Source organism: Cupressus sempervirens, chromosome 11, assembly GCF_028749045.1.
Source record: "Cupressus sempervirens isolate cs-2001-9-10 chromosome 11, ASM2874904v1, whole genome shotgun sequence".
NCBI lineage: Eukaryota > Viridiplantae > Streptophyta > Pinopsida > Cupressales > Cupressaceae > Cupressus > Cupressus sempervirens.
In genome coordinates, this window is record NC_143128.1 from 560,192,652 (window position 1) to 560,220,091 (window position 27,440).

Sequence of the window (27,440 nt, forward strand, 5' to 3'; positions counted from 1 at the left end):
GATAGTAAGTACCCTTCTTCACCAACGCCTTCTTCTCCTCTAAATCCTTGGTGAATTCAGCCACGCCTGTCCCAAAATCTTTCGGTCTCTGTAGAATTTCTTCCTCGTAATGGGAATTTCGGTCATAGTGTTATACAAATGAAGGCTTTTGTCCCCAGTGTTATGCAAATTGGATGTTGTGTTTGTATAAGAGAAACCCACTCCAACAGGAGATTCAAGAAACAATAAATTTGCAACTGCAATGTAAAGAGTTATTATTATTGATAAGAACTATATAAATTTTGCAATTTGAATGTCATAAAATATTTATCTTTTTATCCTTTGTCTTCTCTTGAAAAATGATGGTAGATCGTAGATTAATGAATGTGATGGAAAATATTGATGATCAATATTTATGCATGGATGTCCACAGTTAAATTTTGTGTATTCAAGGAGATCATGGTGTGATGTGAATAGGGATAGTACATATCCAAGATGAATATTATTTCTAGTATGAAGTGAATTTTCAGCTTGTGTGGACACATAGAGGGATGAAGGCCCATCCACCATGGAAATTTTCAAGTAATAAAAGGAACTATGCATCATTTTGGTCACAATAGGTGTTGATAACAATTGGAAATGCTACATTGATTTCTCAAATAAGTGTGTGTAGAAATGATCAAGGAAGGATATACCATCTTGGGCATATGTATGCGTAGGCTTACAAGGGGGAGGTACTCAAAAATTTGAATAACACTTTCTAAAAATCACAAGAAAATGTGTGGATTAAATGAAGGATAACATAGAGCTTGATGGGAGCATTCTATAGAGGTGTATGCATTTTAGTGGGAAGTGTTGTGTTGACTTCTTGTATGTTTGTATGTTGACATGGAAAAATCAAAGAAGAATCATTTTCCAAACTTGATATGGGGGATCTAGAGAATTAATGTGTTGACTCCCCATACTCATAGGTAGGAGTTCTTAGGAACCCATGTTGGAAAAATAGAAATGACACAAAGATGAGATAAGTATGGGTGATTTCCATTACCAGTTTAGATGGAATCCCTTAGCCACATGTATATGCATAAGAAATGCATTATTAGTCACAATATAGATGATGTCATTGATTGTTGTTTCAATGTCTGGGTTTGCCTCATTTTCTAACTACAAAGGTCATACTAATGATGATGAAAACAAATGGGGTGCATGGAAGTGTAGATCAAAGATAAATGCAAATATCCTTACTGTCACTTTGAAATGGGTTTGTTCAGCATGGTTTATATATAAGACACAATCAAATTTGGGAAATTAATATTAGAACCAATATTGTTAAATTGCTTGTCTTAAAGTCAAATGAAAGTAGTGAATATATCATTATCTCTATTCTATGAGAATTTATTCAAGGAAAGTCTAGTGTCATCCTTAAATATATAAAAAGGTCCAATTTCCTCTAAAGCTCCATAAGCCACTAATGAGCATCCAGGACCTATGAGAGAAGAAGGAAGGCCTAGCTTGTCATTCTCATTTTAGTGGCTCGGATTGTTGGGTGATGATGAATACCACACACCAGATGCTTAATGCCAATAGGTTCGATAGCATGCAGAGATGAAAATGAAATAAACAAGTAACAAAAAAACTTTTCCATTTTTTTATTTGGACTTGAGTTGGTCAAAATTTCGTCCAACTCGGGCATAAAAATCCAAAAAAAAAAGGTATAGAACAACTCTCTACCCAAGTTGGTAAAAAATTTTGGTCAAAATTTTACCTATAATATACTAGTGATATCTTCCTTAAATATATTATAATCCTTTAGTTGTGTTCTTGTTTGTTTAATCTTGAAGATGTAGTCTTGGATGTTGTTGAATTTTTTTGGATCATTATAAATCCAATAACCCTTAATCTTGTTAATTTTTCTATGCAAAATTTAAAAAGCATCCACATCCAAAGACTCTTTAGGTGTCTTGAACGATTCAAGGTAAAATTCTAAATCAAAAGAGACTAGTGAAAAAATGTAACTGATAGCTCTCTTATGGTTGATCTCCAAGGCTTGAAGAGCATTAACATAATCAAAAGAGACCAGTGAAAAAATGTAACTAATAGCTCTCTTATGGTTGATCTCCAATGCTTGAAGAGCATTAGCATTATCAAAAGAGACTAGTGAAAAAATGTAACTAATAGCTCTCTTATGGTTGATCTCCAATGCTTGAAGAGCATTAGCATCAATAGGTGTAGGAATAGATTTGTTTACATATCCCGTGCAACCTTTTTTCCTTAGATAATCTCGCACTGATTTTTTCTATGATTCATAATTATATGGATTAAGGCATTCAATTTGAGATTTCCCCATTATACTAACACACAATAAAAAAAAGAACCAACAATTAAAAAAATACAAGATCACCCTGTAAATTCAATAGATTAGAAATCACCCCTAATGAAGGGTACTCCTATTATTAGGACAAACACACACAAGAAAATAGAGAAATAATAACAATTTTTAATAGCAAAAAAATGGCTTCTTATTATCTCCAATAAAATAGAATTACTATATTTAGAAATATGACATGCAAATCCAACTAGAAATTTCTCTTATAATATTTTGCAAGCTATAGCTGCCATATACATTCCTATAACTATCCTAGACAACCCTACAAGCCTTCATTGTATAGGCAATTTTTAGCCTCCCCATAAGGTTCTATAAATTTTAACCTAAATTATGATGTCAACCATCCCTAAAATATTTTATTCAATATTTATTATATTAGAAGAGGCCCCAATAACTTTCATAACTCGAGATGAAATTTGAAGGAATTTCATTTTTGTCTATTTCACATAGCACAACTTCTGAAAATCATAACTCATCACTAGTTGCTATGATTAGTTATTATGATCCCATTTCGGAAATGTCATAAACTTTTATGCAATATTTGACTTATGTAATCTCTAGTAATTTTAGTTTTTACCCCTTTATGGAGCATCTAAAGCCTTAAAAACCAAGTTCAAAGTTCTTGTACCTTGCTGCCAATACCATAAAATTTCAATATCTTCTAAAATAGACTTGATCTTGCAATGAAACTTTACTAGGAATATGATATATCTAAAGTGAAGCCTTGGGGATGAAATCACAACATTTTAGGCTCAAACAACCAAATCACCAAAAATAGTAAGATTCCCAAACTAACAACTTTGTACAAAGATAACCCTAATTGAAAAGATAAAGAAGATAAGATTTCTAGGTGATGTAATATTGCCCTTCAATCTAGGATGGTCACACATCAAACACCCAAATTAATTTGTAAAGTGACCTTGTTACATCTCAGGTGCTCAAAGGAAAACCAAGAGGAATAACCTCCTCCATTGACATCCATGATGAATCTTCATGGTGCAAGAGCACCTAAGCACACAAACTTACTAGGAGGTAAAATATCATAATATGAGCACTTCTATTGTATTTTGATAATTAATGATGTATTAAATACACATGAATCACAATATGTGAGACTATATGAGCCATTTTGTATAAGTTTTCAAATATCCCTATCATCGTCCTGATAGGTCAAATAATTATGTAAATATTTTGCCTAGTTCCCTAAGTAGTAGGCTTCTAATGTTTGATGCCTTTTTGTTAATTATTTTCATGCTTATCAAATTTTCCTTTATGACTTTATTTTTGTTCTCTTTAGTGACCTTGCAAAATCTATTTTTTAGTATAACATAATCACTTTTCTTCATTAAATCCACAACATCATCTATTGAGACTTCCTCTTACCTTTGTTTACTATTTTTCTACCCCAATGTATGTCTTTATATTAGATGATCATTTCCCTTGTAGTCTCACTGATGACTCTTTCTCCTTTATTCATGCTTCATACTTTGGTGGGGATCCTTTTGAGAGGTATGCCTCCATATCTTCATTGCCTGTAACTTTGGATGACTTTGAATTACCCTCTTTGATGTACTCTCCTCTGCCTTCTTCTACTTACGCAGTTTGTTTTGTATCTTTGTGTAGGTGCCAAACCTTGGTAAAATTAAACTTGTTGGCATTGCTAGTAGCAGCTCTATGTATGGCTAATTCACTTCTTCACTTACCTCATACAAAACTAGTGCCAACCAATGAGTCCTTGGTAGCACAACTTGTATGATACATTTATTTGTGTTTTTAATGAAATATTTATCATTCTTGTAATTTTCCACTAAATTGATAGGAAATCTTTCCCTCTCTTGCATATCTTTACAAAAACTTTTAAAATACTCTCACTTAATGATGTTGCCACTTAATGATGTCGCCTCTTCCTTCAATTCTCTTGTGCATTATGTTGATTTGTGCAATAATTAGTTGTTCTTCTGACCATTTGAAGGGTTCAAACCCTAAAAGTTCTCCTCTAAAATATAAGAATATGCATACTGATATTGATCTAAACTTAAGAAATTGGTTGCTAGAATCTTTCTTGATCATACCTAGATTCTATGTGATTTGGCCACGCAACCATCCACTTCGGTCAAATGTAGCCTTTTCGTCTATGATCTTATGAGCTCCGTATGCTACTTCATTGGGGATGTAGTTCTCCTTGTATGAGTGATGCATTTTATAACCTATTACCATTGTCAGGAATCTTACTTCCAAACTCGAGATATCATTCATTGTACATGTCCTTCCATTTTGAGACAAATCTCCTCCTATGAGCTTTGTAGCTTGCCTTGCTGGAATTAAGCTCATGGTCAAAACATTTCCAATAACATTGAATCTTGTTACTTTTCTATATTCCTGCTCAACAAAAATCTCACCCATTCTTCATGAAAGAAGTTTGGTATGTCTACATCTTGTCTTAGGGTTGACTTATCCAACTATTTATGTTCTTCTTTCAAAACCCCTTTTGAGGAGAATGTTTCGTACAACTCGTGAATTATCTTTTCACCCAATTCTTGTATCTCAATATCTAGGTGTGCACTTGTATCCTTCATCATTAGAACATCAACATGTATTCATGAAAGTCCTCCTCCTCCTACATCTTCTCCTTTCAACAATATTCCCTCATACTTAAGATGATTTATTTCTCTATGGTCAATCATCATTACTCTGTTAATCTCTTCAGCTATTGGATTCTTCTCTTTAGTCTAGTTGGACTCCATTCAATCTGTCATTGTTCCTTATTCAATGGTCCACTTCTTGCACTCTATTCTTTTCTCAATATACTCGCAGATTCATACAAAATTTGAAATTATGAAAGCTTGAGATATTCCAGTCATGCAAAGTGATAAATGTCTTATGGTGAATCTATTTATAGCTTGGAATTGTAACATTTGGGTTATGACAACAAGTAAAATTTTTATCTACCAATATAATTGAGTCATTTAATACTTTCCATCCATTGAGAAACAATTACTTTTTACCATTCTTCCTATGAGCTATAGGCGATGTAAGTTCATTGGTGAAACTAATCACTTGACAACATTTCTCATTACATAGTAACTTACTATTTTAGACTAGGAGATTAGTGTAAGGTTTTCCTTTTCTTTCATAACCCCTTAAGTTACGAGTCAGCTTAATTTACATTAAGCGTCTCACCACTGTCCAATGAGTTTACATCCTCTGTAGGCTTGACTTCCTCTGCTTCCTATCTTCGTATAAATCTTGATGAAGTCCTTATCATATTTATCTTTATCTACAATCTTTCTCTTCCCTTTCCAATAGGGAACTTGTTATTTGGACTTCTATTGCTTCTAAAATCTCTTGTGAGATGACCAATCTTGTGAGACTTGTAGCATGTCACTTTGGTACATTTCATGGTTTGATATTGTTCCTCTAACTCATCCTCAACTTGCAGTGAGTTGTAGGATGTTCATCATTCCCACATGCAGACAAAATTGATGTGGTGGAATTGTCCCTTCTAGTAGGACTCATTGATTTTGGAGATGACTGGTTAGATTTTTCCCTCAATCTATGGTCCTCCACTCTATGTCCATACTTGTTATAGTAGTAGAAAAATCCATTAATTTTTTTCTCATTGAAATGAGAAATGCATACTTGTGTAGTATGACCATATAGATGGAAATTATTATACTACCCATAAAAGATATACTAATTAACAGGTGATATTTGCTTTAACCAACATACATTTGACATATGTCTTTTCTTACCAGAGTAACAACAAGTGAGTTTGGCATGTTTCTTACCTTTTGGAGATGTGCTTCCTAACTTCTTGAAGTCCAGGTTCTCTCCTCCAAAAGTCTCACCATCCTTAGTCTTATTTTCATCTACATAGCCAAGAATAGTGGTACTTTTGTTCCTTCTTTGAGCTCAAAGTTGTTCATCAATCTTTTTTGAGATTTCATTAATTTTTATCAAATTTTCATTCCTTTCATTTGTAGAACTCAACTCTTCATTTATCTTGAGTCCTTTCTTAATCACTTGTGTGAATTGATGCATGTGAGAATGACTATTCTCCTCTTGTCTGCACTATTGTGCATATTTTCTTCTTCTTTCTTCCTCAACTTCATATTTGGCTAAGATGACATTGTCTTGTTCCTCTTGTGCTTTTCTTGCTTCTTTTGCTAGCCCTTATTTATCTTTCCTCACATATGCCATGGTTTCCGTCAACTTGTTTTTTGTTAACTATCAAATCGGTTATTGCTTTGTCAAAATCCTTAGATCTAGTATGATCTTCCAGTTGTTTAATGAGTTCTTGACTTTCACTGAACTTCTTAATTAGCTTCTTTCTTTTGATTAAGGACTTCCTCAACTTGTCCTTCAAACCTTTAATAGTATCAAATGCTTCATCAAGCTATTTCTGTAATCTCAAAAATTCCATTAGATATTCCCTTAAGTTATTAGTATTTTTGTTGTTAGGGTTTGTGCTCTAATACCGAATATTGGTCTTAATCAGTACTATGAGGGCGGTGAAACAATACAAACTTTCTTACTGGTTAACCTTGTTTCTAGATGAAAAACTTGATTGAAAGTGAACTATGAACAAAAATAATATTAAAAATGCAACACTATTAAATCAAGTAAAACCAAAACTATGCACAAATGCATATGTCAATAATACAAATATTTATGTGTGGAAACCCTCAATGAGTGGATGAAAACCACAATGGGAGTAGCCCTTATAATGAATGTAAAGTGTTGTCTAGTTAAAGGCTACATCCATTCCTTCTGAGGACACATCATGTCAGGAATGTTCATAACCTGTGAGGAGTATAAAAGCCCTTGAAAGCTACATGTTTAGGAGGAAAAGGGAGACACTTTAATAGGACTGTTGATTTCCCTATTCCGAGGTCCACTCAGCCATTCAAATATGTGTGTGAGGGAAAGAGGGTAATGTCCAAATATGATTCCACTTATGATCCAAATTAGATTAGCTAGGGCCCAAAGGAATTAGGCTGCTAATACTAAATTTGAATTATAAAAGGGAATGCAATACAAATAAATACTCTCTTTTTTCCTTGGTAGATTAACGCAAATGTAAAATTGAACCAATTGCTTAAATAATGTAATTTTAGATGATATGTGAAGACAATTAGCCCAATCAAGATATAAATCTAGTGTAAAGATATGAAAGGAAATAAAATATGAAAGATACACCTTGAAATGCATGGAGGAAGATGTATTTTAGCTCCAAAACTTGCAGATTTGAACTATTTTTGAATATTTGTTCGCAAATCTCAGAATAAAATGACAAAAGGAACAAAACCTAAAAATCTCCTCAAAAATGAGACTGAAGGACTAGGTCAACTTGGGAAGACATCCTACAACCAGGTTGACATATTCTAGCAACTTGAAACTGACTTCTCTAGAAAGCTCCAAAAAATAGGTTCCAGATATGTGCACCTTTTACTAATATCTAGAAAATCAACATAGAAAAGAAGGGTTTTGGGGGGTTTTGTTGGGGTAGGGCTTGCCTTGGTCAAGCCTTAGGTTAAGGGATTAACTATAAATGATAAATGAAAATGTAAAGGAAATAAGATCAATGTGAATATTCACCTTGCTTTGTAAGAAAAAACTTTGTCATTATGTATCTTGTAGATCTTGAATTTGGTATGAAGGATGTATGATATCTCCACAATTGCAATGAATCCACCATAACAAAATCATGGAGCCATAGATGTAAATGTGCATCAATGAAGAAGATAATGAATTCCTTAATGTAGATCTCTTTCCTTGATGGCAAACAATAAATTAGATCTTGATGAGTAAATGCCTATAAAGAACGCTTGAATGCATTAAGAAAACTACCTTGCTTACTTGAGTGCTTGAATATCTTGAGAATGAGAAGTCATGAATGAGGTGAGATATGAAAATGAAGCCCCAAGCCTCCTTACATATGTGTTTTTAGGCAGGAAAATAACTCAGGCCAACGGGGGAATAAAAATAACTAATTGGCAAACTCGAGCACTCTCGAGCCCCAAAACCTGCAACCATTTGAGGACTAGGTCAACTTAGGTCGACCTAGTCTTGGGATAGGTTGACTTGGGTCAACCTAGTCCTTCCCAAGTTGACCTAGTCCACTCCAAGTCGACATGATCATAAAGGTTAGGATAAACAAGCCTCAAAAAGGTCCAAAAAGAGGGTATAGGTAAAACTGAGAGATAACAGACTAATATGGTCATAAGGGTAGAAAATCAACACTTGAAAGATCATATCGGAAGGAGATAGATGATGAAGAAGAATGAAATGGAAGAGAAGAGGAGAAAAAGAAACCATTTAACACAGGTCCATCCATGGTCCGAGAAATGAATTATGGAAAGGGTGCTAAAAGGTCTTAACATGTGACTGTGTCCATTTTAAGATGATATACTACCTAGTTAGAAGATTTAAAAACCACTTTTTGAGAGACACCTTGTAAGAAGATTTACAATAGCTTATTGTCGAAGTGTGCCCTGTTAAAGGCTTACAAATAGATGCAATGGTAAGAAAATAATCTAAATGAATGATCTAAGAGTAGAATCGTCATGTCCATTACGCTTCCCTTGAGATGCACTAATCTTCTTACTCTCACAATGATAAAAACTAGTAATATTGTATTGCATATTTATCCAATTAGCATAGAAAAAATCAATTATATTTTTATCTCTTACTCTCATACATAGTAACAAATTAATGTAGGTATAGCTCTGATACCACTGATAAAGGTACGCTCTGATACCACTGACAAAGGGCCACACCACCCTTACCAACTCACAACCAATAATGCAACAATATGAAGACAATTTTATTATACCTGAAAATCCTTACAACACCCACAAGATGATATGATAGATATGACTTCTTCCAAAAAGAAGTTTACAAATTCTTCAACATAAGAGAAATCCCAAATAAGAGTCTTCACACCAAGAGCTTCACCAAAAATTTCTACTTGAAGAGCTAAACCTTTAGAGCTTTCACACCTTGAAGTCTTCATGCCTTCTAGCTTCTACTTCTCAAACTTCCCCTTGAGCTTGATTTAGAAATGCTCATATGCCTTACTTAAATAGGCACTTACCACCTCATGCATGACTTATCCATAACCTTCTAGAATTCCTCTACAACCTTCTACATCTTCCACAACCTTCTACAACTTCCAAAACTTTCTACAATATTCATAACTTTCTAGAATTCTTCTCACACACCTCGATAAATGGAATGACAACCATTTATTTTTTATTTTTTCCTATTATGCCACCTATGCACCTCAAAAATAGAAATCCTCTTTTTCTCTCTTTTCTCTTTTTCCCCCTTTTTTATTTTATTATTATTTCTCCTCTAATTTTCGTCACTTTCTCTCTCCTCCAATTATTATTTTTTTTTTTTCCAATTTTTTTTTAAAAAAAATTTTCCAATAATTTTCCATGCAAGATGCTCCTGCATCAGACTCCCTCGGTAGATAGAAAAGTGTGTCCCACACTTTAACGCCAAAAGGAAAGATCTACCACCATCTTCATCTTCACCAAAGGTTTCCACCTCAACGGGAACAACAAAACCACCATGCAAATCTTCCACATTTGCATTACTCTATCAAACACCAGAATCTCAACCATCCAATCAGCATGCTCACCTTCAGAAACAAACTGAACATAATGCTTCATTACCAAACTCCCATTCACATCAGCAACTAGTGAATTCACACCCATAGCAAAAAACCCCGCACCAGCAACAACAAACTCCATATCAGCACCAACATGTAGCTCTCCATCAATACATGCCAAACTCTCAACACTAGCAAACTCATTGCTCACAACAAGATGCTCTGCAAGATACAAGTCACCACCAACAACTGGATCATCCGCAACCGAGTGCTCCACAATCTCCATCTCAGACTCAACCAATTGATCATGAAAACCAATCTCCATCCCAACATCAACAACATTAGGAATATCTTCAGCAACAACCTCTAGTTGCTCTGCAGGTTCTGCATCAGACTCCACAAACTGATCAGCAAAACCAACCTCTTCCACCTCAACCTTGCGATGCCATCTTCTCTCACGAATCTTCTTAACTTGATCAGCCAATCTAGCATCCAACCGAGAAATCATCTTAGAAAAATTCCTCTCCACTATATCATGGATTTTCGCAATCATCTTAGGGTCCAATCCTCTTGGAGCCATCTCCCAAGATCTTCGTAAACCCTTTGCAACAAATCCTTCCCACGCTCCTTGTGACAACCTCAAATTGTTTGCAAGTCATATCGCAACCTGCCACCTTGCACAAACAATCAGGGACCAAATCACAAGTCTAGGACAATGGATCTGCAATCCACCAACTCTCCACAATCATGACTCAACAAGTTCAGTCTTCCATCTCCGCATCAATCAATCAATCTGCATGTCCTCCCAAGGTCCTAGTGCAACTGCCTCAGCTTTGGCAATCTGTTTACACGCTTACGAACTCCCACTCTAATAAACTTCACCCAACCAAGGTCCTGGTACAAATTGCCTCACACTTCGGTGATCTGCTTGTACACTCAGGATCTCCTTCTCTGATACCACTAATGTAGGTACAACTCTGATACCACTGATAAAGGTACGCTTTGATACCACTGACAAAGGGCCACACCACCCTTACCAACTCACGACCAATAATGCAACAATATGAAGACAATTTTATTATACCTGAAAATCCTTACAACACCCACAAGATGATATGATAGATATGACTTCTTCCAAAAAGAAGTTTACAAATTCTTCAACATAAGAGAAATCCCAAATAAGAGTCTTCACACCAAGAGCTTCACCAACAATTTCTACTTGAAGAGCTAAACCTTTAGAGCTTTCACACCTTGAAGTCTTCATGCCTTCTAGCTTCTACTTCTCAAACTTCCCCTTGAGCTTGATTTAGAAATGCTCATATGCCTTACTTAAATAGGCACTTACCACCTCATGCATGACTTATCCACAACCTTCTAGAATTCCTCCACAACCTTCTACATCTTCCACAACCTTCTACAACTTCCAAAACTTTCTACAATATTCATAACTTTCTAGAATTCTTCCCACACACCTCGATAAATGGAATGACAACCATTTATTTTTTATTTTTTCCTATTATGCCACCTATGCACCTCGAAAATAGAAATCCTCTTTTTTTCTCTTTTCTCCTTTTCCCCCTTTTTTATTTTTTTATTATTTCTCCTCTAATTTTCGTCACTTTCTCTCCCCTCCAGATTTTTTTTTTTTTTTTTTTCCACTTTTTTTTTTTTCCAATAATTTTCCATGCAAGATGCTCCTGCATCACAATTCTTCATACATAGTAACAAATCTTTCATGCATAGTGCAAATCAATGGTAAAAAATATCTTAGTCACTTGAACACACTACCTTTTCCCTCCCACTACCCTGAATTTCATTAAATATAGATGGAAGCAAGTTAAATCTACAATATTGAGCCAAATCAAGAATCCTTAAATCACACACAGTTACATCACACATAGTATCAAATCTTTCATGCATAGTATCAAATCAATGGTAAAATATCTTAGTCACTTGAACACACTGCCTTTTCCCTCCCACTGCCCTAAATTTCATTAAATACAAATGGAAGCAAGTTAAATCTATAATATCGAGTCAAATCAAGATTCCTTTACTACCCAACATCAAAATAATTCCAAGAAATGTATGATTGTTGATAGGCAGACTTGCAATTCAACATAGAAGAACAATATTGATTGTTGAAACATTGTATATATGAGACACACCTATACATTAAATTAAATTTATTTTTGAGATATCGGGCAACACCTTATGTTCATTAATTAAAAAAGGTACAAGATTGATGTTCATATACTATTGCATCAAATGAATTTTTCATGTTATTAATATTGCATTCTGTTACTTACAAATCCTTTATTTTACACAAGCTTTTTTTTGTCTGCACTATATACCTTTAATGCGAGACAAATTATGCATTAATGGTATAAGTTCACTATTTCATTGTTTCACTGTACAAATAAAATATGAAAAGGAAAAAAAAAACTCTTCATACATTCATTTCATACAAGCAAATGAAGTTTATTAGTTACAAGTTCTTCAAAATTGAAAATGTGACAAATTTTACCTTCTATCAATTATTAGCAAATATAATGTCCATTATTTAAATTGGTATTATAATGTTATATAGACAATAAATAACATACCTTTCAACACATTAATTTGCATGTACCTTTCTATTGAGGGAACCCTTGCAACTCTTTCTCTTGTAAGTTCTGATTTTTAAAAATAATTATTTATTGATAAAGAGTGCGTCACCCCATGAGAACATCATTCCCTTATCCTAGGGATTTAGGGCCCATTTGTTTGGAGGAATCAGAGATGTTGGAATTAAAAAATATTGGATTTTTCCAATTCAAGAAGTTTTAAATCTGGAAAAGGTTTTTGGGATATGGTTGAAACTGTTCGGTTCATTTGGAAGATGAGTGAGTAGATGCATTTTTAGTGTTTGTTTCCTTAAATGAGAAATTGGAATACCATCCGAAGGTTGCATTTTCTATGTTAATTTTTTTTTTTTTTCAATAACACCAAAAGATAGTGTGCTATTTTTTAAATAAGAATGAGGGATCATCTTTCAAACAATACAAAAGACAGTGGGATGTAGGACGCTGCCAATTGGTCATGTTTGGTCACATAAATGGATGGTCTAAAGGAAGTGACAAAGTAGAGTGAAACTCCATCATCCCCTTCAACATCTTGACTACAACTGACATTGTCAGTCTAATTGTCAAATCACCCTAGATACAAAGCATCACCACTTTCAACATTTTCAATGCCTCCTTCTTTGCCTTCATCTCTTCATCTTCAAGTACTTGATCTATCATATCCAACAATCTACCTTCTCCAACCAAAATTTGTAAAACTTAAAAAAGGGTCATCTGTGATTTCGATTCATAAATTTTACCAACATATGATGCCAAAACTGAATACATCCATCTTCGCAAAAACATCTTGGTGCCTTAATAACTCAAGTGCCATATATCTTAGCATTGTTATCATTTCACTTTGCCTTCCCTCGATCAACTTTGCTAACCCAAAATTTGAGACCTTGGTGTTAAAATTTTCATTAATAAGAATATTTTGGGGTTTGATGTCTAGATGTATAATCCACTTTTGGCATTGCTCATGTAAGCAGGTCAATCCCTGTGCTACATGAAGAGTTATTTTGTATCTTGTTTTCATGTCGAGAAAAAAATGATGGGTATCTTTGTTAAATATCCTTTTGTCCAGAGGTCCATTTGGTGGAAATTCGTAAGCAAGCATTTAGTGAGACTTGTTTGCATAAAAAACCTTTCAATCTTAACAAAATTCAGAGAATGAATGTTGCCTAATGTTTCCACTTCTACCTCAAATTCTTTGCTTCTTATTCTGTAGTGCCAATTACTTTTAGGTGTATCCATCCCAATTCCAATTCCAATTTTAATTTCAACTTTAATTCCAATTCCAAAGTTTTAGATGAAATATTTGAATTTTCATTCTAGACTAAAATCAAATATGGAAAATCCTATTCTATTTTCATTTTTATAAATAAAGATAGAATTAGAAATTTACTTTCAATTTTTATAAATAAACATAGAACTAGAAAATTTCCTTAAGAAAGTGCAAACAACGAGGAAGAATCGATAGAGAATTAAATTGCACTTCTACTTCGATCCTTTACGCTTTCGACAACCAATCAACATTCACATCTTGAAATCCTACGGTAAAAAACCCATCCCGACCTTTGCCACGGATCGCAGAAAACGGACGAATCCGACGGTCAAAATGGGCGCGGACGCTACTATAAAATAGTGACGGAAACCCAACTTACAAATCGGTATTTCATTTGCGAGCTATTCTCTGTTACGATTCCTTCCTACTGACAGCAATTGTTTGAAATAATTTAGGAAAAATGTCTGGAAGGGGAAAGGGCGGTAAGGGTTTGGGGAAGGGAGGCGCAAAGAGGCACAGGAAAGTTCTTCGCGATAACATCCAGGGCATCACCAAGCCTGCCATTAGACGTCTGGCCAGGAGAGGAGGCGTGAAGCGTATCAGTGGATTGATCTATGAAGAAACTAGGGGTGTTTTGAAGATCTTCTTGGAAAATGTAATCAGAGATGCCGTCACATACACTGAGCACGCACGGCGCAAGACAGTGACGGCCATGGATGTAGTTTATGCTCTCAAGAGGCAGGGCAGGACTCTGTATGGATTTGGCGGTTAAATAGGGCTTGGATCGGAGGTTTAACGGTGTTCTGAAACACCACCATTAATGAGGGAATAGTTTGTTGTTGCCCTCAGGGCTGTTAATATTGTCAAATGGTTAGGTTTTTCTATTGCGATTTGAAGAAAAAGTATGATGTAGTGTTTGAAATTCTGGTTCCGACGTGTCGCCTCTGTTGATTCTGATCTGGTTGAACTTCAGTAATGTGAGGGAGGATTACTATAGTATCTTAGGGAAATTACATCGTATCAGAGATCTTTTGAAGACATTTTGAAAGAGGATTTGTGAGCGAGCCTTCAGGATATAATAGCCTTCAGGATATAATTTTAGTTCAGATTGAATTTGTCAAAGTAATTCTTTCGTTCTTCAAAATGTTAACCGTTACGATTTTTGTTTATGCGAAATCTAAATGTCCTGTTTTCGATGAAACAGCGTAATTAAGAAGTGTTTGGAAAACGTACATAATCAAAATAGTGTTCCATTCAAACATGTCCGGAATAATCGAGGTGTAATATGAATATCCTTACTGACAATTGAATTTTTTGAAGGAATCGATGTGTGTGTGTGTGGCGCTAATTCTGTCAATTTTGTCAAATGTTATTCGGCTTTCATTGGGGTAACGTAAACGGCCGATTATAAAGTTGTTCGGTGTATGCATTTTTTATGTGCGACGACTATGCGGCAGTCTTAGTTTGGTTAAGAGTTTTAAATAGAAATGCCACAAAGTATTAGGGGTACTAAGGTTGAGTGCCACAATTACAAAAATATGTGCCATTTTTATTTAAATGTATTAGCCAGCTCAAATCTGTTGCAATAGATACTGAATTACAAAAGTTGTATAAACTCTCAACATATCTTTATCCATATGAACTTTACCCTCTAACTATTTATGAATAACTTTTTTATCTTTATCTTGAGTTGGGAAATATGATTTAATTTTTTTTATGAATTAGGAAATATGATTTAAATTTTTTATACACTTCAAATCTATGAACTATATATTATTTTTACAAAAAGTAGTATAAACTCTATAATCCTTATGCATATGAACTCACCTTCTACCTATTTACAAAACCACCTTCTACTTATCTACAAATAACTATTTAAATAAAAAATCTCAAGAAATTTGAGTGTTAAGAAAGGATAAATATATAAGAAGTTGACTACTTGCATAAAAGTGAAGAAAGTCAAATGATTCTATTCTTAACTTTAAAGTTAAGAACACTTAAAAATTATAAAAATAATATAACAAGCAATCACATTAGAAGGTAAAAAGGTTTGAAAAGCTCCAATAGAGGGATATATAATCATTTGTCTCTTTAATTGACTTAAGAAAAGTTAGGGATATATAATCATTTGTGACTTTTTAGTTGACTAAAGAAAATGTTGGGTGTATGTAGAATAGTCATAGGAATAATTGATATTCAAATTGTCTTGGTAATAAATTGTATTGATGTTTTTATAGTCAATCTATGATTTGAAAATAGGCTTAATAAAGAAAATATGAGAAGAAAAAGACAATTAAAAGTTATGATAATAGACCTTATCCTAACTTGAATTTAAGGTATTGAATATAATTATTCTTAATCTAGCTCTAGCCATAACCTTGACATAATAATATTGACCTCAACTTGAACTTTGATTCTATATTACATTCTAACTCTAATTTTAACATGAAAGTTATGATAGGTCTATAAACAACCTTATCCTAACTCTAATCTATAATATCAAATATAATTATTCTTAATCTCTAATGATAACCTTGACACAATAATGTTGACCTCAACCCCAACTTTGATTTTATGTTACATCCTAACTCTTATTCTAACATTGAAGTCCTTTCCATCCTTGACCCTAATTCTAACCTTTGATCTTAATAGTTTTGAATTCCAAACTTAGTAGTGCAATAAACATTGGATTTGTGCATGTTATAATGATTTGTTTAATAGTTAATATAATATCTTACTTTTTTACAAAAAATATTGTTTATCCATAATTGAATAAAAAATATTATCTTGTAAAAAAAAAAACCCAATCTTGCCATTGGCATGTGTGCAGATGGTGGGTTAGTTGAAGACCATACCAAGAGTGGTTGTAGTTCTCCTAGATTGTTGTTAATCATATGCCAAGGGTGGGGGCCCATGTGTAGGCCCATCCTTATCTCAACCCTCGTCATTGTCTTCAATACCCAATCCCCACTTGGGAGCCAAACAATCCCTAGCCATTAGACACACCTCCAATTTGGAATTTGCCACCATAAACCCTAGTGCCACAAACAATGATGATATATCCAAATTCAATAGTGATCTCTAGTCATTATTCAAATACTCTTCACCAAAAAAGAACTTAATTGCCTCCTAGAATATGTTATCATCCATCTTGAACATGTTGCATAGTCGTTTAACTGTGATGACCCTTTGAAAGGACACAATTTGTTAGTAGTTTCCAATGAGCAGTTTGCCTCCATTGATTTCATTGAAAGCTTTGCCCAAAAGTTTGCCACAAAAATAGAGATGCAAGAAATGATAGTAAGAGTGCCAATCTAGCATATTGTCTCCATTTCAATAATGGGAGAGTCCTAAAGCCATATAACAAGGATTAAGGAGACCTTCCATCACTTGATCATAGTTGCCCAACACACTAAGTCATGATGCACGCCATTACAATAGAATACCACTGTTCTTTAGCTCTCCCAATTCATCATTGATTAATCACATGTCCAACATGTGTGGTGGGATATTGTTGAAAAACTTTTTGATTTCAAAATTGTCTTGTAAGGAAGCTACCACCCCTACATTAGATAATTTGTTAGCTAAAGTGTTAGCCTCCCTAGGCACATCCAAGTTTCCTTTTGCTATACCATTCACCACAAATCGATAGTCTCCCCTTAGACGTAGCTTTCAAATGCCAAGCTTCATTCCCAAGAAAATTGCATCAATTGCAAGAAGACATTCAACTTGGTTATTTGTGCCATCTATTACCTTTCTTGCACTGAAAGCCAAAATGCTCCTTATCCGTTGAACTAGCCACCACACCCACACCAAAGGGACCTAAGTTTCCTTTGGAAGCTCCACCAAAATTGATTTGTGAGAACCACTCCACACACATTTGTTTATGTTTAGACATAGAATCAACTCTTGAAGGCCTATAAGCAAGCCCATGCAACATCATTTAAAAAATTCTTTTAGAACTAATAATTAAAAGATTATTTATATAAAAATGAAGAATTATTTGAACACATTCCATCTATGACATGCTATTCCCCTATACATTTTAATTTGCTAATTAGACTTCCCCTCAACTAGACCCTCTCCCTAACCCTCATATCTCTTCCTGGAACTTCTCTGCTGTACAAAATACAAAATACAAACGGAAATTACAAAGGGAGGGACAGAGAGAACATAAAAATGGACGGATGACAGTGCAGGGTGCATCGGGAACTCCGCAGCTTTTTTACACTTTACGCCTCGGAAACACCACCACTCCACAAATTTATAACCGGCAGCAATCGCTCATTGCATCCAAATACCCATAGGATGTAGCCCATACCTGGCAACCTTCTTTCCCCTAACTTTACAGTGGGGAGATCACGCAGGAGAAGACCTAATTTTCTCACGCCCTCGCCAATCTCAATGCCGGCTTTACTTTCTTTACAGCTCCCTTTGATCTGAAATTTCATGGCAGTCCTTTAATGTCTACTGAGTTCTCCGATGAACTCTTTTGTAAACCCTTTGATTTGAATTCTCTAGTAAATCCTTTGATTTGAACGTCTCTAGTGGATTCTCCTGTGAACTCTTCTGTACACCATTTGATTTGAATTTTTCAGAAAGTCCTCTGATTTGAAATCGCCCGTGAGATCTCCCTTGATTTGAAATCTCCAGAAAATCCTTTCCTTTGAAATCTCTCGTGAACTCTCCTTTAATTTGAATTCTCCTGTGATTTCTAATGTCTTTCTTGACCTCCTCACTCATAAGTCTTTCGGAAATTTTTCTTCGATCCACATGCCAGGGGCTTCGGAAGTGTGTACAAAGGCATCTTAGCCGACCTAGACCAGCAAGCAGCCGTGAAAAGAATATCCCAAGGCTCCAAACAAGGGGAAAAGGCATAAATTTCAGGCTTAAGCGGAAACCCTAAGCCGAGAAACCCTAACCTTGTGGATCTCCAAGGATACCTCCATGAATAGGGCGATCTACTTCTCGCCCACGAATTTCTGCTAAAGAGATGCTCGCAGGAGCATCTGTTTGGAGAGCAGAAGAGGGGTGATTTGAATGGCTATCCAAGGTAAGACCTTGCCCGCTACACAGCCTCTGCTCTTTTATATTTTCATGAAAAGCTGGACCAGCGTGTTGTTCGCAGAGACTTCAAGGCCAGCAATGCAATGTTGGCCGGCCATTTCAGAGCAAAGCTGGGGGATTTCGGGCTAGCGAGAGTGGTGGAACTGGAAATTGCAGTCTTCCATAGACGTCTAATGGCGGGGACATTTGGGTATGTTGCATCTGAATGTGCCATTACAGGAAAGGCAAGCTTAGAGTCGGATGTTTTCAGCTTTGGGGCTGGGAGTTTTGGAATTGGTTGCAAGAGGTGGGCTGTGGACCGTGACCACAAGGAGAGATTGGTCGATTGGGTTTGGGATTTGTATGGATGATGCTGATCAAATATTCATATATACGAGAGATTGGTAGATTGGGTTTGGGATTTGTATGGATGACGCTGATCAAATATTAATTTATAAGGAGTTGGTCCATTGAGTTTGGGATTTGTATGGATGATGCTGGTCAAAGATTCATGATTCATCTATAGGGAGAGATTGGTTGCTTGGGTTTGAGATTTGTATGCATGATGCTGATTAAAGGTTCATCTAAAAGGAAAGATTGGTTGACTTGGTGTGGGATTAGTATGGACTATGGTGATTAAAGATTGGCCGCCAGGTTTGTTGTGTTTTGAGTTTAGAAATTGGTTGTAGGTGGTGGGTTCTAATTGGAGATTGGACAATTTTAATTAGAGATTGGTTATCTAGGTTTAGAATTTTTATGGATGACTCTCATTAGATTTTGGTGGAGTTGGTCCAGGACTTGTATGGATGATTTTAGTTAAAGATTGGTTGATTGGGTTTGAGCTTTGTTGGGGTAGAGTTTATAATTTGGGTGTGGGAGGAGGGTTGTGCATTACATTCTAGATGATCTTGATTAGAGATTAGTTGATTGGGTTTGGGATTTGTATAAATGATTGTAATTAAATATTTGGTCATATTGGGTTTGGGATTCGTATCAATGATTCTAATTAATGATTAATCGATTGAATTTGAGATTCGTATGGATGATACATAAGTTTTGGACATCATGATTGTAATGCTAAGTGGAAAAAGTTTAATGGTGAGGAGATGGAACAAATGATATTAGTGGCTTCTCGTCCCCTAAAAGCTAGATTGGTTGACATTCTTATGTTGGAATCTCCACTACCTTAAGTTCCTCCTAGTTATCTAGCAGTGAAGATTAATTTTGTTGTGATATTAGTGGGCTTGTGCACAATGCTTCACATGTCTTGTTGTACAATTTATGCTATTGCCAAGATTGATTCTTATGGATAGTGTAATCAAAGTCCTTGTTTTATCATAAAAGCATATAAAATTTATAAATTTTGTAGTTATAATAGTGGTAGGAAAGTAGTGATTTCCTTTGCTTTGGAATGCAAGTCATATTGGGTTTGGGATTTGTATGAATGATTCTAATTAATGATAAGTCGATTGAATTTGAGATTTGTATGGATGATACATAGTTTTGGACATCGCGAATGTAATGCTAAGTCGAAAAAGTTTAATGGGGAGGAGATGGAACAAATGATACTAGTGGGCTTGTTTTGTCCTAAAAGCTAGATTGGTTGACATTCTTATGTTGGAATCTCCACTACCTCAAGTTTCTCCTACTTATCTAGCAGTCAAGATTGATTTTTGTTGTGATATTAGTGGGCTTGTGCACAATGCTTCACTTGTCTTCTTGTACAATTTATGCTATTGCCAAGATTTATTTTTATGGATAATGTAATCAAAGTCCTTGTTTTATCATAAAAGCATATAAAACATATAAATTTTGTAGTTATAATAGTAGTAGGAAAGTAGTGATTTCCTTTACTTTGGAATGCAAGTCAATTGACTTAATATAAGTAAATAAACAAGATCAATTTGGATTAATTGGCTATTAGAAATATTAGATTGAGTAAAATGATTTAAAAATTGAGAAAGATGGAATAATAATAATAAGTTCAATAAACAAATAACATGTCAAACAAGTAAGTTTTTGGATTTTATTTGCTGTTGTATCATTTCTATTAGTGTAGTCAAATTATGTTGTGGGTCTTTAACATGTTAGAGGACAAACTCAAAAATTTAGGATATATTCATCATCACATATTTGCAGCTATCCATATTCAACTGACAATCTATAGGACTATGTCTTGCAAATTTGGTTGATGTACAATCTTCCAATAGTTGAGGATATATTAGAAGAACAATCTTTACAACTATCAAAACAAGAAGGCAAAAGGAGATCAATGTGAATAGGCTCTACCAGAATAAACACTCCATTGCAAGAGGAAAAGTGGTCTTAGAGAAGCAACTACACTGAAAAAAAGAATAAAACAAGCAAAGGTGAAAATAATTTAAATTGAACAAATGCCATTACTAGCTAGATTCCAATAATGGAAATTATATAGTCACTTCTTTAAATGAGTTCAAAAAAAGGATAAGGCCACAAGCGAATAATAAAGGAAGCCTAAAAGATGAAGAAAAAAACACATAAAAGGTTGGTATAATATGGAGACAATCTAGAAGAAGAAAACAAAGAATAAGAAGAGAAAATTTGCTAGCAAAACTAATGATGCATATAGTTATGCTAGTAATGTGTGGTGTATATTGAGAAAATATGAGCATGCAAGTTGCACAAATATGCAAGATAGTTGAGCACACATCTACGATCATATGGGAAATCTAATAAATATTTGCAGCTATGATACTCTCATAACTTTTAATGCTCCTTTTCAATTTATATACTTATTCTCATTTGCTACATGTCATTTTTCCTTATAGATGCACACTTGTGTTTTATAATTCCATTCTACCATATATTTTCCCTTATCATCTTTCTTAGCCATCCCTTATGAACATCTTTTTGTTACACATATTATGGGAAGGATCACATCAACTCTGGGGTCCTCTCTTATTACAATCATTGTCTTTTCTTATCAAATGTTATTATTCAATTATTGCTAGATGGTCCTTAACAAATATCTCGTCAATGGCTTTTGTGCCCACATGTTGAGGATAACTTTCCTTTCTAAAATTTGAGAAAAACACCTTACATGGATCCCTATTATATATACTATCCTGATTAATTTGTCTTAGTAGATTTTCCTTCTCCCCTTATTGCCATTCTTTACATTGATTAGCTCTCTTGCTTTTCCAATCAATCAAACATGATGAATATATATATATATATAAAATCATTTATGCATTTCATTTAGCCCGATCCATCCTTTATTATCGAGGTGGAAACCACATTATCATTTTTATTTTGGATCTAACTTGATCTCCTTTGTTTTATGTGGAAACAATATCATCATTTTATTTTTACCTTTTTGACCAAGCATGCCCCATTGCTTAATCATAACCATGTTGCTATTTTTTAATGTTTTTTTACTATACTTGGACTCTTTGTTTGATGACATGAATTATCCATTCCCTCTCTCTTAGGTCTCACTTATATTGAGATAGCTGAACCTTTACCAAGTTGCTTCTCACTCTACAATCTATTTCTCACTCATTTATAAATTTTCACATTCCCTACTACTCTATGGGCCCTCACAGATCCTTGGTTAGTTGTTATAATTTCAATGAAACTATTCTAAGCATAGTTGCACACATAACTATAGTCTCACCCATTCATTTGAATTACATGTATGCATATTTTCTTACCTAAATGTTTCAATCTTACACACAGAAAAATGTGCCTAAATGTGAATATGTCTTGTCTAATACCATGTGTTCACACCTAGTCAAGAATACAACACATGCTTTAACAAACATACATGAATTTGCATTGGGTGGTCCTATAATAGAGTGTCTAACTTTTTTGCACATCCCAATTTTGTCAAAATCACATATTTTAAAGAAAATACAATTATTTAAGCCTTGTGAGGGTCCCATTTGAAGGAATTAAATGAAGGTGGTTAGATTATAGCATCTTAGATCAAACTCTCTTTGATAGAACCTCACTAATCTTCTATTATACCCGCATTGGAGTCTACTTCACATGTAATTCCCTGCCCAGAGATCCTTGGAACACAAAGATAAAACATGCACTGAATAATTTTTTTCTTAAAACAAGTTACTTAACAACAATATAAAGTGACCAGGTGCAAGAATGAAACATCTAAATAAGTGATAAGAATAGGGAACATGGCTAAACTCACATGTCCACCTGTACAAGCAAAAGCTATACAAACACTTCCAAAGATCTCCAAGCACTAAACCATAACTTATGAACCAAAGATCACATGAAAAATGAGAATATACCAAGGGGATGTTCATTTTAAAACCCAAAGTAAAAGTTCCTAGCATGGTTAGACATACAAATTCATTTCCACTAATCATATCATAATTAAGAATTACAAGCAGAGACCAACAACGGTCATGCACAAGACAAGAGCTCAAAGTTACAACCACTCATCTACTGGACACCATGTTGAAAGACAAATGTTGAATTCTAAAATTGGCTAAGTCTAAAATCCCAAAGTCTTGAAATTTGACTAAGTCTGAATTCCTGAAGCCCTGAAATTTTTTAGAATCTTTATCTTAACTCAGAGAGGTATGGAACCTATCTCAAATGAATTATCACATATATTAAAATGTATCTTAAGTATAAGAAAGTTAAAATATTTTATACCCCATAGAAAATCTACTTTGAACTAGGAAGGTGTGGAACCCAATAAGGTGTCCAAAACCAACTTCCAAACTTTCCTTGGCCAAGCCAAAATGCCCACTATTTTTGATGTGAGAAAACTTTGCCTTACAGTCTCATGCAAGACTTAGCTTTTTCGCATGAGACTTTGCATTTGTTCGCAAGAGACTTTTCTTTTCTATGCAAGACTTTGTATTTGTTCATGCAAGACTTTTCTTTACTGCACACAAGACTTTGCTTTACTGCATGCGAGAATTTGCTTGACTACGCTCAAGACTTTGCTTTACATCCTCAAGTGAGAGAATACATCCTCACACGAGAGAATACATCCTCACATCAGACTTTACTTATTTGCGCAAGAGAGTACCCTTCCTAGGCAACATAATAGACAACAACAAAATAGAAAGGCTAGGAGAAACCATAAAAACATGAAACCTCCACATCGAGGAGTATTAGATCCATGTAAAGAAATGATCACTCGAGAGCGAAAATGAGATCAATGACTCAATATCTAATACATAGCAATAAATGTAATCATGCAGAAAGCAACATCACAGTGAACATACATGTGCATACATCAACTATCTCAAGAAAGAAAGCACAACTTCCAAACTTCCCTCAACCAAGCCAAAATGCCCAATATTTTTCATGCGACAAAACTCCGCCTTATAGTCTCACACGAGACTTAGTTTTTCGCGTGAGACTTCACATTTGTTTGCGCAATACTTTACTTTTCTGCATGCAACTTTGTATTTGTTCATGTGGGACTTTGCTTTACTACACATGAGACTTTACTTACTCGCACAAGAGAGTACCCTTCCTAGGCAACAAACTAACCAACAACAAAATAGAAAGACAAAGAAAAAGCATAAAAACATGAAACCTCCACACCAGGGAGTACCAGATCCAAGTAAATTGAGAAATGTTCACTCAAGAGAAAAAAGGAGATCAAATGACTCAATATCTAATACATAGCAATAAATGTAATAATGCAAAAAGCAACATCACAATGAACATACATGTGCGTACATCAACTATCTCAAGAAGGAAAGCACAAGCAATGAAGCCACCAAACTAAAAACAATTGTGCTCATTTCCTCCCTACCATAATGGCATCATGAGACCTCAAGGGCCCTAAACATACCCCCGAGCATGAATCTCAAATTGCCAACAAAATAGTTCGAGTTGTCTGATGAGATTGTTCTTACCAATAACCATCAATTAACATCATAAGAACAAGTATATCCAACATGCTAATCTACCAATAGAATCACTAATCCAAGGTAGTGGTAAGAAACATCATCTAGCAATATGATACAACATCATGGTAAAGGAATGCATAAAGTAAACATACTAAACATCATACAAAACATGATATCAATGCATCCAAGATAAACCATAAATCACAAGAGAACATACTCTGACTACACCAACGTACCAAGTGAATATCCAACACTGGCCTCAAATTGTCCAAGTAGACCATCTCTATACATTGGTCCCCAATAGTGGTATAGGTAGCTACGTCTCCCAACCATGCGGTACCTATAGGTCCACTCCCACCGTGCTTATGGAGATAATGACCCAACCACAATCACACAAGGAAATCACCCACGGCTAACACACATGCTAATAAAGAACATGATACCAACATCTTTATGATCATGAACACAATGCAATCCATCAAGTCACTAGTCAGAACCTTTAAGGATAATTATATAGGGACTCTAGTGGAGTGTAAGTCGCTTGGCATCAGAAATCCCAAGCTATATCTAGTGCGGAACAAATCCCTCAGGAAATCATCACACCGATGCAAAACAAATCCCTTAGGAAACCATCACACCATGCCTTTGGATTAACTATACAAGCCACACCCTTGAATTAACCATACAGGCCACAACCTCAGATTAACTGCTTAGGTGTTCACTTATTTGATATCAAGTTTTAGTACCAATTTATTAATTTAGTTATCACTTGTTAGAAATTCTTCATGCTACCTTGTTAGAATATACGCTGGGCTATATGAGAAAATCCACTCCACAAGTCTACCCTACGTACTCATGTTCATCATATGATGAGTTCCCAAAGGCAACGCAAGTTCCCAACCCAATCCCAAATGAACAATCCCTCAACCAACCTATATCTGGGAGCTCGGGTCTTGCAAGATCCCATCAAATGCACACACACATGCTCGTGTGTGGGCACACCAGCTACACAAAATAGTCAAGTAACCAATGCAAGGGTTGGATATGAGAAATGTAACAATCAAACAAGTATAATAATTTCACTCAACTGACCTACGTCCAGGAGTATATATTCTGCATGAATCCCAATGAAAACACAATAAAACTATGGTTAGATTGGAAACCTAGAATCCATTCCAAATCAACGACCCAAAATTAGAGCCAAGAAATACTCAAGAAAATTGGGTGGCACACAAAATGATGCAATGAAAAAATCACTCAAAATTGAAGGTTGTGGAATCTTGACAAAATTAAAACCCATTATGCCAATGGTTACCAAACACTCAAAAATCTAATAAAAATCAAGTTCTATGCTCGTATGCAAAAGCGGCTAGCATAACAACTTAGAACTTACAAATTACAAAGTCAAGAACTCTCAGCTGCTCACACACATCCAACTAGGCCAAATAAACATACAAAAATAGAGGGGAACACTAGTTCTCAACCTCCAACTATAAAGCAATTGAAAACAAAAGCTGAAATGGGCCAAAACTATTTAAATGAAAAAATCCCTACCTCATAGCCAAAATGGCCAAAATAGAGTACGGTGCTATAAAATAATTAGAGCGCCTACATTGATGAAAAGCTCGATAAGGGAAGAGTTTCCCGCTTCGAATCCAACATACCTATCCTCGCAGCAACACCACAATCACATCTCACCCAATGAGAAAAACACTAGAAACTCACTTGGGGGTTTGGAGGATTTGCTCCAATTTCTTGTTTTCCAAAATGTGAGAAGTGAGTTTAAACCCACTTTTTGACCAATATATGCACTTTTCTCAAGTGACATATAAATTAGATTAATTAAATATAATAATCTAATTAGCTCCCTTAACTCCATAAATTTGGCAATCCCAATTGCTTGGGACTAACTAGAGGTTTTATTATTTTAATTAAATAGGATACACCTCCCATACATGGACGACATTGGCTAGGTATGAACAACCAAACCACTAACTCCATGTGCCATTGTCGGGGATATAAGTCTTGCACAATAAATAACCCAATCAAGTGTAGATGCACAATAATAATATAGCCAAAGAAATAGTGCACAAAATTGTGTAATAATCATTTAATACATTTCATTAAAATAAGCTATTCAAATTGCTCGTTTGCACAATAGTAAAAGAATACTACAAGAACGATGTAAACGTTTATGGTACAATCACATCACAATAAACCCAACAATATCCATCGATAATCCTCAACCATAAGCTCAATAATCAAGTATAAGCATAAACAACCAATTAAAGAAACAATATAATCAAATCACCTCAAACGTGTAGATTGCTCACAAGCCCTAACCATGATAATACAAGAAGCAAGATCATCCAGGTAGCATCCATTAGGATGACTTACAAGAATCAAATGGGAGGGGCACTGCATCGTCCTCCTAAAGACTAGGCTTACTCCTAGAAGCCTACAATCTAAGAATAGAAACAAAGCACCCCAAGTGCCAAAACACAATCCAACAAATCACAAAAACCTCATCTAGCCACAACTCAACACTATAAGGCAAGATAAAACATTCAGAATCCCAGTTGTCAAAGAATGCAATAATAAAATGTTCATAGCAACAAGAGATGAGGAATGCTAACACACATCA

At 34.9% G+C, this 27,440-nt stretch overlaps 1 protein-coding gene and 1 pseudogene across 1 annotated transcript; both read left to right on the plus strand.

Moving 5' to 3' along the window:
• The first annotated feature begins 14,257 nt into the window (after window positions 1–14,257).
• LOC149530867 (histone H4) lies at window positions 14,258–15,072 on the plus strand. The gene has a single exon (XM_089810612.1). The coding sequence runs from the start codon at window positions 14,332–14,334 to the stop codon at window positions 14,641–14,643; it is 312 nt and encodes a 103-aa protein (XP_089666738.1). The 5' UTR covers window positions 14,258–14,331; the 3' UTR covers window positions 14,644–15,072.
• A 3,792-nt stretch (window positions 15,073–18,864) lies between these two features.
• On the plus strand, window positions 18,865–19,288 carry LOC149530868 (L-type lectin-domain containing receptor kinase IX.1 pseudogene; annotated as a pseudogene).
• The last annotated feature ends 8,152 nt before the right edge of the window (window positions 19,289–27,440 follow it).